This window comes from Fringilla coelebs, assembly GCF_963513975.1.
Source record: "Fringilla coelebs genome assembly, chromosome: 3".
In the NCBI taxonomy this organism is placed as follows: Eukaryota; Metazoa; Chordata; class Aves; order Passeriformes; family Fringillidae; genus Fringilla; species Fringilla coelebs.
In genome coordinates, this window is record NC_140030.1 from 25394655 (window position 1) to 25408225 (window position 13571).

Genomic DNA, 13571 nt, shown 5'->3' on the forward strand with positions numbered 1-13571 from the left:
CAAGTTTTTAGACTTTCTGAGACTTATGTGCAGCTGCTTTCAATGTACATGAAATTAATTTAGTTAACTTTTTTTAAGGGTCTGTCAAAGGGAGTTATCAGTAGCAATTTTTAAAAGATAATGACAGAATTAATACTAAACCATGTCAGTATTAACACACGAAATGTTTAGATTTGGTTCAAACCTCTTACCAGAGGTAACTTCTCATCAAAAATATGCTCTGCTTGTTCATTCATGTCAGAGAATGTACCAAAATATTTCTGAAATCTCTGATTTCTGCCTGAAACCAGCATCTGGGAAAACACAGAGCAGCACAGAGGCAAGGCTGGCTTTTTCTTGCTTTCCTGTGACTGCATTAGACTCTGCTATCAATTGATTTTTGGTTCAATATCTACAACACCACAGAACAATCCAACCCAAAATCCTTCAGCAGAGCAACCATGAAATTTTCTGTCTTAATAGTTTAGTAGCCACCATTAGCCACACTGTCCACAGGAGTATTCTAATGCACATAGTCACTGCAGATTTCACACAAGTTCTGTGGACACAGAAAGCTTCCTCTGTATTCAATTTTCAAACTCTAGAGCAAACCCTAGAGAAAGTTTTCATTTTCCACAGATCATAGAAGGATCTTAAAACTATTATGCAGCTAGGTAGCTCTGGGAAAGGGAATTAATTTGGTCTGTAATTAGTACATAAAGCCTCTGCTTATTTCAGGAACTCTGACACAACCACACTCTGACAGAATAAAACCACAAACCACATATTCCTCCTTGAAGCTCATCCAACATTTTTATTTTCTGAAGGAGTCCAGAATTTCATGGGCAAAGTTCAAATTTAATTTACAAAAACAGACAATGAAACTAAAATGGCAAAGACCAATCTTTTGGCTTCAACTCCTTGATAAATTGCAGAGAACATAAGCTATGAAAGACTTTTTAGTGTTTGCTTTCTTTATACAAAATATTTTTCATTTGATTACTTTTCATGTCCTATTTTTAATTTTTAAAGAGCAAAAAGATATATGCTGCAGTTAAATAATAGTTAAATAAATACTTTATTTTCTTCAAGGTTTAAAGCTAATTTTACAAAAGTATTCCTGCACCTGTTAGTTCTTGACACACAGAGACAGAGTTCAAAACAGCTAATAATCCATTCACCTACTTGCTGTTTGATTGAAAGTTGAAAAAGCCCTGATAAGGATGCATTAGACTCACTGGTCCCAAAAAGAAAAACAGACTAGCTGGCAAAACATGCCAGTCTGACAAAAAAAGAAAATCTGGATGCTGGAGATTCAATGGTTCTATTGTCAAAGCAGCCAAATGATACTAAATCTAATCACAACATGAGGAAATGAGGAATGGGGGTCTACATAGTAGGACACTGGCAGCTGATAATCTTTAGCTCAGTTTGTTTCAGCCACCAAGCAAAGGAGATTATTTTGAATCTATATGCTTAAATCAATCTCTTGCTTATGCTTGGAGATGGGAACTGAATGCTTAAATCTGGCTCTGTCAGTCATGACTGGTTTCCAAATCTGTTTGTATATCTTACATTGCAGTGCATAATTAACTGTAAGAGGACCAAGAGAGGGCCAAAGGGTCCCCATAAACTTGCTAATTGTGTACATGAATCATAAAGTCTTGATTTTATTTCTGTCTTGTGCTTAACGTACTTCTTGAAATCACGGCAACATTTCAGATAATGGGATATTTATCACAGACTTCAGCATAGATATTTCTAACAGGAGAAGGTGATTTAGAAATGCAGGTTTGCTGATTGTATACCAAAATTTCACAGAATAAATGACCTGACATGTAGCAAGGAGTATGTCAGAAAAGTTCAAAAGTCATATTTAAAGAATTTGACACTGAAAAAACCTAGAAGTTTCATTATTCTATAATGCTAAAAATCTGAAACTTTAAGAGAGGATTCTGAGATTCTTCTATACTCATATATATCAAAAATGCACCATTAAAAACCTAGACTAAAACAACTTGTAAAAAAACATGAGAAAATTAAGGCAGAAACAAAGAAGGTCCATAACAGCATGTGTTTGCACCAGCTGAATCAATGTAGTTTAATCTATTTTAAAAATTCATTAAGTCAGCTTTAAACAGTGATTTGTAAAAAAATGCCAAGTAGTCCTCAAAAGTTCATCTATCATACTCACAAATCCTGGGATCTCACAGACTGTTTCTCGATTATTTTGCTCTGGGTCACAGTAGATTCGCAGTTTTTGTATATCAAACTGTAATTCAAAACATAAAAGACTCTTTAGAGGCCTGTCCATTCACTACAGTTAAAAATCAATTAAATATACAGAAATATTTTTAGGCTACTCACAATCATTTATATGCACAATCAATTAAACATACTGTAACAGAATTATTTAAATAAAAATAATCAGTCCAAGAATTTTTTTTAAGTAACAGAAATCACCATCCATATTCCCTGGGAATTGATCCAAACTCATGCAGCATGAACTATACTGGATGCCAATATCATTGAGGAAACAAGTTAATAACACAGGCAAGCCCAACCTCTTTCTTTTTACCTTAGCAGACCTTGGAAGATGCTTCTACACAGACCTGCTTGTATTAGATGTAGGATTAGTAAATTCTGGTGAAGCATCTGAAGGTATCCCTAATACTTAGTGTTTAGTATACAGTATAAATCTTTAAAAAGCATTGAATAAAAACACTGGCATCAGGTAAGCAAAAGCTTTTGCCATTCTGCTTTGTTGCTACATTCCAAAACAAAATGAAACCACTGTCAGTTTTTCTAGCATAAACTATTGTGACTGCAAAGCAAGGAGAAAGAATTTTCCTCTTTTACCAGCATCACCCATACATACACTGATGGAAAGACATCATGTGCAAATGTCAAGCAGAGGAAATTCCTTACTTTCAGACAATGTTTCCCAAATTCAGGCAACCACATTGCATTAATTTTGTACTTGGAATCAGTGAGACCAATTAAGCATCCATGTCACAGGATAGATCATTTGTACTAAGTCCTCCTGACCATTTTTATTCTCTCTTAAGTATTAAATTTTGCATACTAAATTTCAGTCTACTCTAAGTTAGAAGAGTAAGCTAAAGAAAACAGAAGCCACCAATGCAATGTAACCTACAAGAGAAGTACTGAATTATTGCAGTTTTAGCATATGCCTACCTGTACCGTTTCCTCCTTTCCAGAATACTTTCCTATTTGGGTTAGGCCGCTGATGTAAATACCTAAAACAGGATGTAATGGCTTTGTTTCAATTTCTTGGCCATCTACATACAAAGTTACAAACTCTTCTGTTACTAAGAGACGAATTTGATGCCAGCCTTCATCAAACAATGTCTAAGAAAAATGAAGAAAACAGCATTGTTTAAAAGAAAATGCCTTCAGTTTAAATAGCGATAAAATTGCACTTCAACAATCAACCTGCTGTTAATGGTTGAGACGATCAAGGCTGCAGGTTTCCCATACAAATAATTCTAAACTATATAGTCAAATAAAGTATTGCCAAATAATATTGTAATTGAAAATATGACAATTGGTAATAATCAATCCCTATTGCAGAATTATTTTATAACTCACATAGAATTTATTTATGTTTTTTTAGTCTATGACCATGAGCAAGTTCAAACCTGTATTTGTTAAAAGTATGCAGCCAGAAGCCTATTTATCAGCACTGGTATAATGTCTCAAACACTTCAGATTATCAATTATGGTGAAAAAAAATTGGTAGGTGATAAATTATCATAAAAGTTTACTAAAGAAAAATGTTCATTAAGAGTGTATTGATATTCATACTTTGTTTAGAGATACACAGATCTAAAAAAGCCATGAAATTATTGTTCTCCATAATAGCAAGGCAAGCATGGAGAAACAAAAACAAACGAAAAACAAAACACCAAAGTTGTGTTATCATGGTGAAGTTCATGGATACCTGAGACTGCATGATTAAAATTGATTTGTTTGTGCAGCTCCAAGAAATAGATAAAAACAAATAGAGTATTGACTTGAAACTGAATTTTTTAATAGTTTCCAGTAAATCAAGTTTAACACAGCTTCTTAAAATAATAAAAAATTATTTCACCTAATAATAATTATTAAAAGGTAGAGGAAATTTGGAAAGAAAAAGCAAAAAATTCTCCATCCAGTAACAGAAGAATAAAATGCCTTTACCTAGAAAAAGCTTTGTAGTTAAGACCTATTCCTTGGATAGGAGTCCTTCCTTCACTGAGGATTTATATCCAAAATTCCTTCAGCCTGATTTGGAGTAGGAATTTGAATGCAGGCCTCCACTTCCCAGAAAAGTTGAACCCACTTGGCCATGAAGTGCTCCAGCAGCAAATCTTTCCCAGTCTTTGCTGAAATAGCCCTCTCTGTTCACTTAAACAATATTCCCTGTGGCAGGAAGGGCAATCTATGGGGTGCAGATATTCCTGCTATAAATGCAAGAATTGGGTCATTCTATCTCCACTCTTCTGTCTCATCTGCAGCTAAGACAATCTTTCTCACAAGAGTGGAATGCTCCACTGGAAATTACTGAAGAAAGACTGAAAGAAACCTTCAGATTGTACTAGAAAACAATAAAACTGGTTTGCTCAAAGAGGGGAACAGAGCAATAATATGTACTTCAAGAAGTATTCCAGCATGATAGTGACATACTCCTTACCTTTACATGAGGTGCAGCAAATGTAATAACTTGTGTGCCATTTATTAAACTTGTTGTAGTGAATGATAATGTTTTCTCTTCTCCATTAACAGTGACTGCTATCTGTGGTCTCTTATCTAGACTCAGGATTCTCCATAAATCCCATGTCTTTTTCACTTTAAATCTTTGAGTGGAAACAAACACATAGGATGGAGGGAGACCTTCTGGAAACACATTCCTAAATAAGGGGAAAGGGTAGAAAAAACAAGACAGTACTTGAACATTCATATAAATCTGAAAATAAGCCTTTCTCATTTAAAGAAACAAAAAAAAATCTTACTGAATATAGAAGCATATTTTTAAAATTCAATACCTTGTTAATTCTGAGAGGTCCACACGTGAGGTTACTTCATAAGCTTTTGCATTAGTGGTTGGTATTTGAATTCTCTTTTTAACTTTTTTCTTCACACCTAATCCTATAAGAATGTCAAATCCTTTCTCATCTCGAGCTGCCACTGGAATTCTTGTGGGACAAACAGATTCTAAAAAGTAATAAATGCAAGGACAGTCCAAAATAAGACTTTAGATTTCCAGGAAGAGTAGCCTCCCACCCAACTATTTTTTTTATCAGCCTTTTAAGAAATAAAAAGAAAACTGAGAACTGTCAGTTAAATACAACATGACAAAAATGGATCCTCAGGAACTTAAGGCAAGAATATTAAGATGTCATATTTTACTGCAAATACATATTTTACTACAATCACATACTATTTTGAATTCTCACTAATTGTATGTCAATAATTGTAGTTAAAGAGTATTACAGTGTCTGCCTAATAAATATATTGAATTTCATCTCTAAAATTGCATGGTTCCAAAATTACATAAAATTATAGATATTAATTTCCAAAATGTACTAACAATTTGAATTCAGCATCCTTCCCAACTATAAAATGAGTTTGAAAATGGAAAAAGTTAAAATTATCTCTGCCTTTTATTTTCATTTTATTTAACTCAAAATGGACCCTGAGCTGTTTTGTCTGTTACACTGAAATCTGCTTGAAGTTATTCTCAATGGAAAAACAGTGTGTGATATATTTTTTGGGACAACCTAAGTTTTCTCAAACAAAAAAAAAAAAAAAAAGAAAAAGAGATAGGACAGTAAAACTTAATACTAAAACAAACATTAGGGTAACAAATCAATAAAAAATAAAGTCTATTGTTTTATTAAAATTATGCAAAACTGTTTAGAATAAATATCACTATTCATTTCCCACTGTTTCTTCAGAAAAGCAGCAGTTCATAGACAGGGAAGAGGTTAGGAATACATTCCAATGAAGGGGTGGAGAGTTCTTCTATCAACATCTGGACCAGCCATGGGCTGGAGAACTCCTGTCTCTGTGCCAGGGAATTATCAGCTCAAAGGTCTAGACTGGCTTCTTTTCACAGTATGAGCAACACTGCATGACTTCCCTTTTTTAACCAATCCCAGGGCAGTCAGAAGCTCCCCCATTCCTGTGGGGGAGGCAGGATATATATGATCCAAGAAAGTTCTGCTAATTTTCTGCACAACCTGTCTGTCGTGGGAAAGGACAATCATGGTCACAGGTTCTTGGGGCAGCAGCAAGGACCCACATAAACTCCCCTTAGTTTTCTTTTCCTCTCCACAGCAAAATGACACCTGACTTCCAAATTAAAAATAAATTATCCATCTGTTCTACAAGAAAGAATTGCAAGAACTCTGCACATATTTTGGAAATTAAAATGTCTACATCCTGAAGGCTTTCAAAGAAAAGAAAATACAGAGTCCAACCAAACATTCCCTCTCATTCTTCTCAAAACAGAGATTTAAGTCAACATACTTATGCTATTAAGTAAGAGTAATAGTGCTTTTTTTCAGGTTATTATTTCTTCAAGTGTGCATTGTTATCATGGAACTATTTTCTAAACTCATTTATAGCAAAGCTGGATAATGGTCACACCACAATTAACAAGAGATTACAGATAATCACATATGTATACACCGACAATTACAGGGTCTCCTATCAGCTACAATATTAAAAATTTGATGTAAAATCAAAAACTAAAGGCAGAAATAGGAATACTTTATATAAGAGAGCCATTATTATGGATCAGGGCCAAAACAACTGCTCCAAACCAATACCAACCAATCAAATTAAGCATGTGTAAAATTACACATTAGGAAACCATTTTTTCTTTCCAGTAGCACATTGGTGAATTACATGAAAAATTCCTAGTCAGGTAGATCCTTTCTGGGTCTTCTATTTTGATAACTAACTGAGGCATTGTACAACATGCAGAAATTAGTGGCAAAATTAAGATCTATTTTCCATGGGAAATGGGATTGTGTTTCTAGTCCGTAGTACCAGTCACTTAAACTCTCTAGCTTTTTCTGAAGTCTTGTTGCTTTTATTGTTTTTACATAGTTTTCAGACGCTTATTTTCCTTCCTAAAGCATGAAATAACTTTATGATCTTAAATTCCAGTATCTGGGACAAAGCAACTTTTCTCTGCATCCTCCAGACAAACTTCTAAAGTCTGCACAGGGTTTTCTTTCTGAGTGCATTCCTGAGACACAATTTTTTTTTGCTAAAGCTACTTGATAGTGCAGGAACATTTGACTTTCAGAATAAATAATAAATATTAAATATTCCTTAAATATTTCATTCAATTCTGGCTGACAGATCCATGAAGTCTTTATTGCCCTGATGTAATCTGAAACAAACCCTACAGTCTCCAAAAGGCACACTAGACACCACCTGCAAGCCTGTTCCTAAGAGCAATACTTGCTCCAAGAACCACCAAACCTCAGTCTTCATTGTCCAGAAGGGAAATACTGCCCTTGAGGCCTTTTTGTTTACATTTTTACTTCAGAATGGATTTTAAAACTCCATATAGCAAAAGCTAGCCTTTTTTAGACATTTACAAAAGACCATGAAGAGACAGTTGCAAAATTTTCAGGCAGTTTCATGTGGTTGATCACAGCCAGACCATTGCTTCTTGGCTCTCATGGAGAGAAAGCCAAGAAGACTCTCCCTCAAAGTCAATCTTAACAACACGATAATCAGTAAATAAACAAATAAATTAAATAATGCACAACTTAGCTATAAAAATTCCAGTTTATCATTCTTGGAGTTCACCTGGTAAAAACATTGTGGTTAGAAATGAAGCTGCCAAGTGGCTTTGATTGCTCTGCGAGAGAAACATCTAAATGCTATGACAAGGGAAGTGCATGACGTAAGGGAGACGAAGCAAAGGGTGACTTTAAGTGAAAGAGTAAGTACACTTTGTATAAATAGTCAACACTCACAGATTACTGCTGTAAATCATGTGAAATACCACAGAAGAATTTTAAAGGATACTAGTTAAGTTGATGCTGAAAGCTGAAAATCCATCTTGATTAAATATAATGGCATTTCTAAAACTTTAGTCAAAGAAAATATTGTGTTTATTTAGTGTTTATTTAGGGGAATTTCTCCCTGCATGAAGTTCTATTAAAGAATTTCGCTCCACTTAGCTGATTTAATTTTTGGACTGACCACCTTACTACATCAGCTACAAGGAATTACTAGATTTTCATTTAATGCAGCAAGAAATAAACACTAATATCCTCAACAAAAGTATCACCGTATTTTTTCAATGAAGTTTATACTCAAAGTGACAGCAAACAAAATCTATTTTTCGCTTTTACTAAGTACAGAAATATGGTAAAACTGAAATAGGACTTGCATCAATTCTTCATAATAAAACATGTACAAAATACCATTGACATACTTGAGTCTGAGTGATACATTTTAGGAGCAATTTGCTATCTTTTTTATCCATAAAAAAAATCATGGTTTTACAAAATTTCAGAAAACTCAATGCAGTAATGCCGTTAGAAGTCACTTTACAATGTTAGTCTTGGCTAACTCTTCTATAAAATTCTTCTAAGAAACATCATAACTGCTTGCTAAAACTCCAGACATCTATTCCACTCTCACGAGCCCCTACCTGGAGTGCTGTGTCCAGCTCTGAGGTCACAACATAAGAAGGATGTGGACCTGCTGGAGCAAGTCCAGAGGAAGTTACAAAGTTAATGAGAAGGCTGGAGCCTCCCTCCTGCGGAAAAAGGCTGAGAAAGTTGGGGTTGTTCAGCCAGGAGAAGAGAAGGGTGTGGGAACATCTTAGGGAAGCCTTCCAGTACCTAGAGGAGCCTTACAAGACACCTGGAGAGGGACTTTTCAAAAGGGCATGTAGTGACAGGACAAGAGGGAATGGCTTTAAACTGAAGGAGGGTAGGTTTGGGTTAGATATTAGGGAGAAATTCTTTACAGTCAGGGTGTTAATGCATTGGCACAGGTTGTCCAGAGGAGGTATCGATGCCTCATCCCTGGAAGTGTTCAAGGCCATGCTGGATGGGGCTCAAAGGAACCTGATCTACTGAAAGGTGTCCCTGCCCATGGCAGGGGGGTTGGAACCAGATGATCTTTAAGGTCCTCTACAATCCAAATCACTCTACGATTCTATGATTGTTTCCAGGAGTCTTCTGGGTCTTTCAATACATCTAGAAGTGTGTATTCAGAAGAACTCTTGTAATGCCAGGCTGTCCTCTCACCTCCCTAGAAGAAATGCTGGATTGTGCATGGATCAGTTCCAACTAGGAAATCAGTAAAGTAAACTCTATATTCTTGCACTATGAGCATTGCTGAAATATTTTAGTGTTTTTAAACTTTATCAATGAAAAAAAATATGGGCTTAGGGTAAAAGGATACATATTGAAATTAAACACATACTGTGTTAAACCACCATATCTTTCCCAAATATACCTCTTTGCTTGACAGAGAAAATAACATTTTGGGAGGAAATTCCAAAAAAGAAAGAAGATCATAGTAAAGAGCATCAAGTCCCTTAGTTTACATTAATCATGCATTCTGCTTGTGAAATTAAAAAATATATGTACAGAACTACATTTGCACAACTAAAATATTTTATACTCACCTTCACAAAGCTTCTGTTTTATAACTTCTTTAATTCTTGATATTGCAATATAGTCTTCAACATAAAATACATAAGTTGATGAAGGTTTATTGGCAATAGCTTTAAGTTCATTCTCCTCAATTTCTGAGCCAACGCCAATTGCAAACAAAGTGATCTTATTTTTCCTTGCTTCTGCTGCTACATCTTTGACTTCATCTTGGGACTTTCCATCAGTGAGAACCACTGCTATTTTTGTTAAAAATCGTGAAGATTTTGCAAAAAGATGGTCAAAGGCAAACTGAATAGCTCTTCCTGTTCTTGTATTTCCTCCCAGATAGTGTATGGACTCCATTTCCCTGATGAGGTTCTCAGTGGATTCATGAGCTCCGAGGGGAATTTCAAGTACAGGGTAATCACTGTACTGGACAACTCCAACTTGAATAAACTTTGGTCCTATGTCAAAATTTCTTGTAATATTGACAAGCCAACTTTTGATTATTTCAAAGTTTTCTGGGCCAACACTGTAAGAGCCGTCCAAGATAAAAACTAAATCTGCGGGAGCAGTTCGGCAACCTAAAAAAAAAATCAAACAAATATTTTAAGGAATACTTTCGCTTTCTTCTTCCACAGTAAAAGTTTTTCTTATCAATTAGTGTTTATATTAGGATTGATACTGACATATGCATTCCAGCTGAAAAAAAAATAGCAGAGTTCATCAGGGCAAACTTGTGTAAGATTGTGTAAGCTACACAGATCCAACTTGAGACCTGAAAGCCACACCATTTTCTGGTTTTTACATTAGCTCCAGAAACAACTATGAAAAATTCTGGAATTCAGTTCCTTACTTGGCACTTGCATTCTATTCAATAAACAGAGAGGAATATAAATTGGGTCTTTTCATATCTCATCTGCAGAGATGATAAACATAAAACCTCTTTTTTGTTAGAAAACCAAGCACAGTGTAGAGGAAGGCTATAGCCTGAATACTCCAGAATCCTTTTACAAATACCTTTTAATTGACTTTGGACACTGATACATAGCATTTACAGAACTAGTATTATAAAATCCTGAGTCTCAATTGAATGTTGCTGGTAGCATATTCTGATTTTTACAGAAGAAAAGCATTCAGTGAATGAGGTCAACCCCCAGAATATAGAATCACATAAGCTTTACTTACTACCTGTAACTGACTTACGCATGGATTCAGCTCTCCTAGCTGTAGTCAGGAACTTAGTTTTTAGACTAAGTTGCCAACTACAGGCCATGGACAGACACAAGCATTTTCATCGGAGAGTCCTTCCATGCTACATGCCCATTCTGAGATGGAGGGTGTAACTTTCTAAAGGAGGGAATCACCCTCCATTGACTGGGAACGAGGTTTTGATAACTGACACGTGAGGTGCCAAGGACATGGCCAAAAGCAGGAGGGATTATTTTGATCTCATGACACATGAGGCCATGAGGCTTACTGTCCTTTTGTTTTCTGAAAGTCTGCAGATCCACCACAGGAAGGAGAGCTTTGCCTTACCCTGAAATCTGCCTATGGAATCTTCTCATTTAACAAGATTTCACCTTCCTTGAAAGTAAGTGACCACAATCTGCTGGAGAAATGCTAACTGGAGTTAGCTTCCTCTCACAGAACCCTTATTCTTCCTTATTTAGTTTCTCACATAACACTAAGCTATTCAGAACATGACTTCTGAAGCAATGAAAATACAAATACTCAAGACTCAATTTTAAATCAAGACTGAAGCTTTACAGTTCCACCTGCCACCTTGGGCATTTCCAAGACACAAGTAAACACATTCTCCTCCTAATGAAGAAATAAGATATTTAAGCTATTTTTATTTTATTTTTATATTTTTGGATTTTCACCAGGAAAATTATATTGGAATAAAATCACCATCAACAGAAGGGTACATGTGAACACCAAAATGGATATTAAAAATTTGAGGCATGCTTTGAAGTTGCACTTATCTGAAATGCAAAAATTAAGACTTACTTGCTCTTGTTTCGCCATCTTCAGCTGAGGTATAATCATGAAGTAGCAGAACTAACAGCATCTGAAAAAATGTTACAATCTGGGCCATGTGTATTTTATTCTCAAGGTCTTGATATGAAACTAGATGGGGAAAAATGAAAAGAAAATACAGTGTTATTGTATTACCAAAAAAATTCCAAGGTTCTGCAGTTTAAAAACTGTGTCTGAGGAATATCTCTGAATCAAATCTTTAAGAACCAGATGTGGCCACTCTTCAATGAACCATTGACTCAAACAGTGTCAGTCATGTAAGCCCAAAATTGGGATTCTAAACTCAACACCACTCACCAGCCTTTTTGTGGAAGCTCAGTTTTCACCAAGGAGCATTTATACACTTCTCCTGCTAGGAACATTCACAAGTAGGTTACATTCCTAGTCACACTTGTCCAAACACTATCCCACTATCCCACTCTGTACCCATTATCAAAAGACATTACCAAAAGATCCAACATATGGCAAGTGTTTATGTATTACTGGTGGGGAGGCGCTACTTCAGTCTCAGTCCCACCCCTGGCCGCTTCAGGGAGTCTGGGACAGTTCTCACTCCTCTACCCCAGGACTGAGACTGACACCAGCAGTCAGGGTCTCAGCAAGCCCCAGCCCTTCCCCAGCAAAGCCAAGCCCTGCAGACAGTTTACTGCAACATCAAAGATTACCTATATCTTCAATTTTTGATTTTTTTCCTCTGTTTATTTCTCCTTTGCTTTCATGGTTTATGAAATATAACCCCACACCAAGCAAACATGCAATTTAAGTCCCATATTGCCGTTAAAATATTATTTGACTAATTTAACTAAGAAAGATTTATTCATTATGTTTAATGAAAAAAAAAAGGTATCATACTGGTAAAAGATACGTTTTTGGAGTACTGTATTAGAGATCCATTAATTTCAGGACTGTGAAAGAAAGTATACTGAATCTCTTTTGCATTCTCTCATCTCATCCTTCAATGTAAAATGCAATTTTCAGGGTGAATTCATTTCACTGCAAAGCAGTCTACTTCTAGGAAATTCTACTCCCATTTAATGTAATTCCCCAAAGTTAATAAAGCAAGACCATAATTATTCTGTTATTAAATCTCACCTTCGGTTTACAGATAATTGCAAGGTAGAGCCATATTTTGTTATTCATATTACCTTGTGTCAGAATGGGTAAGAAATCAGACACACCTTGGAGTATATAGGATAGGACATAAGATCCAGAACTTTTCCAGTTCTGCTACACAAATACTGGGATATCACCTTCATTCAGATTAAGTGGCAGGTTTTTATTCCAGCTATTTGAAAAATGATCTATTTTAAACTATGAAACTATGTATAAGTATTAGGCTTGTAATACATAAAAGAATATTACCATAGTAGAGGTAGAAAATTTACAGATTATTTGGTTTGTTGGTAGTTTGTACAATTAATCATTCTAAAATCTCTTGCAGCCTTTTCCATGACAAGGTTTTAAGTATAAACCAAAATAAATGTTTAGTAGGCCAAAATGGACCTATTAACAGGAAACAAAATTAAAAGGATAAAACCAGAGCTTAAGCGACCAGATAATGAGGATTCCAATGCTCAATTTACTAGAAAGAAAATAATATCATAGCACTGCACTTTTAACAGTCAAAAGAGATGCCAGACCAACAACTCCAGAGACCTAGCTGCTGTATCTTGTCAACACAGTAGCTATTGAACAGGCAACAAAAGAGTATGTGAAACTTACAGAAACCCCACACTATCCAGGAATTAATATTTTAAATAAAACTTTTGACCTCTGTCTTTTTCCAAATTTCCCCTAGTGATTAGTTTGTGGTTTTTCCGGACATAACCAGGAAAACACATAGAACTGCTTTCCCACTTCTCAGTTATACCAAACCACTTTTAACATATGGAAGTTGATGTAGGAGAA

General features: G+C 35.4%; 1 protein-coding gene across 2 annotated transcripts in view; it reads right to left on the reverse strand.

The window, feature by feature from the left end:
• COL21A1 (collagen type XXI alpha 1 chain) overlaps positions 1 to 11721 on the reverse strand; it is a gene marked incomplete at both ends in the record, with an annotated part of 65386 nt that extends 53665 nt beyond the window's left edge. For both annotated transcript variants that reach the window (XM_084202294.1, XM_084202295.1), the window contains 6 exons: positions 2174 to 2251; positions 3178 to 3351; positions 4676 to 4892; positions 5028 to 5196; positions 9653 to 10204; positions 11634 to 11721. In XM_084202294.1, the coding sequence (XP_084058420.1) occupies positions 2174 to 2251; positions 3178 to 3351; positions 4676 to 4892; positions 5028 to 5196; positions 9653 to 10204; positions 11634 to 11721 (1278 nt within the window). The remainder of the gene's footprint in view (positions 1 to 2173; positions 2252 to 3177; positions 3352 to 4675; positions 4893 to 5027; positions 5197 to 9652; positions 10205 to 11633) is intronic.
• Positions 11722 to 13571: the final 1850 nt, after the last annotated feature.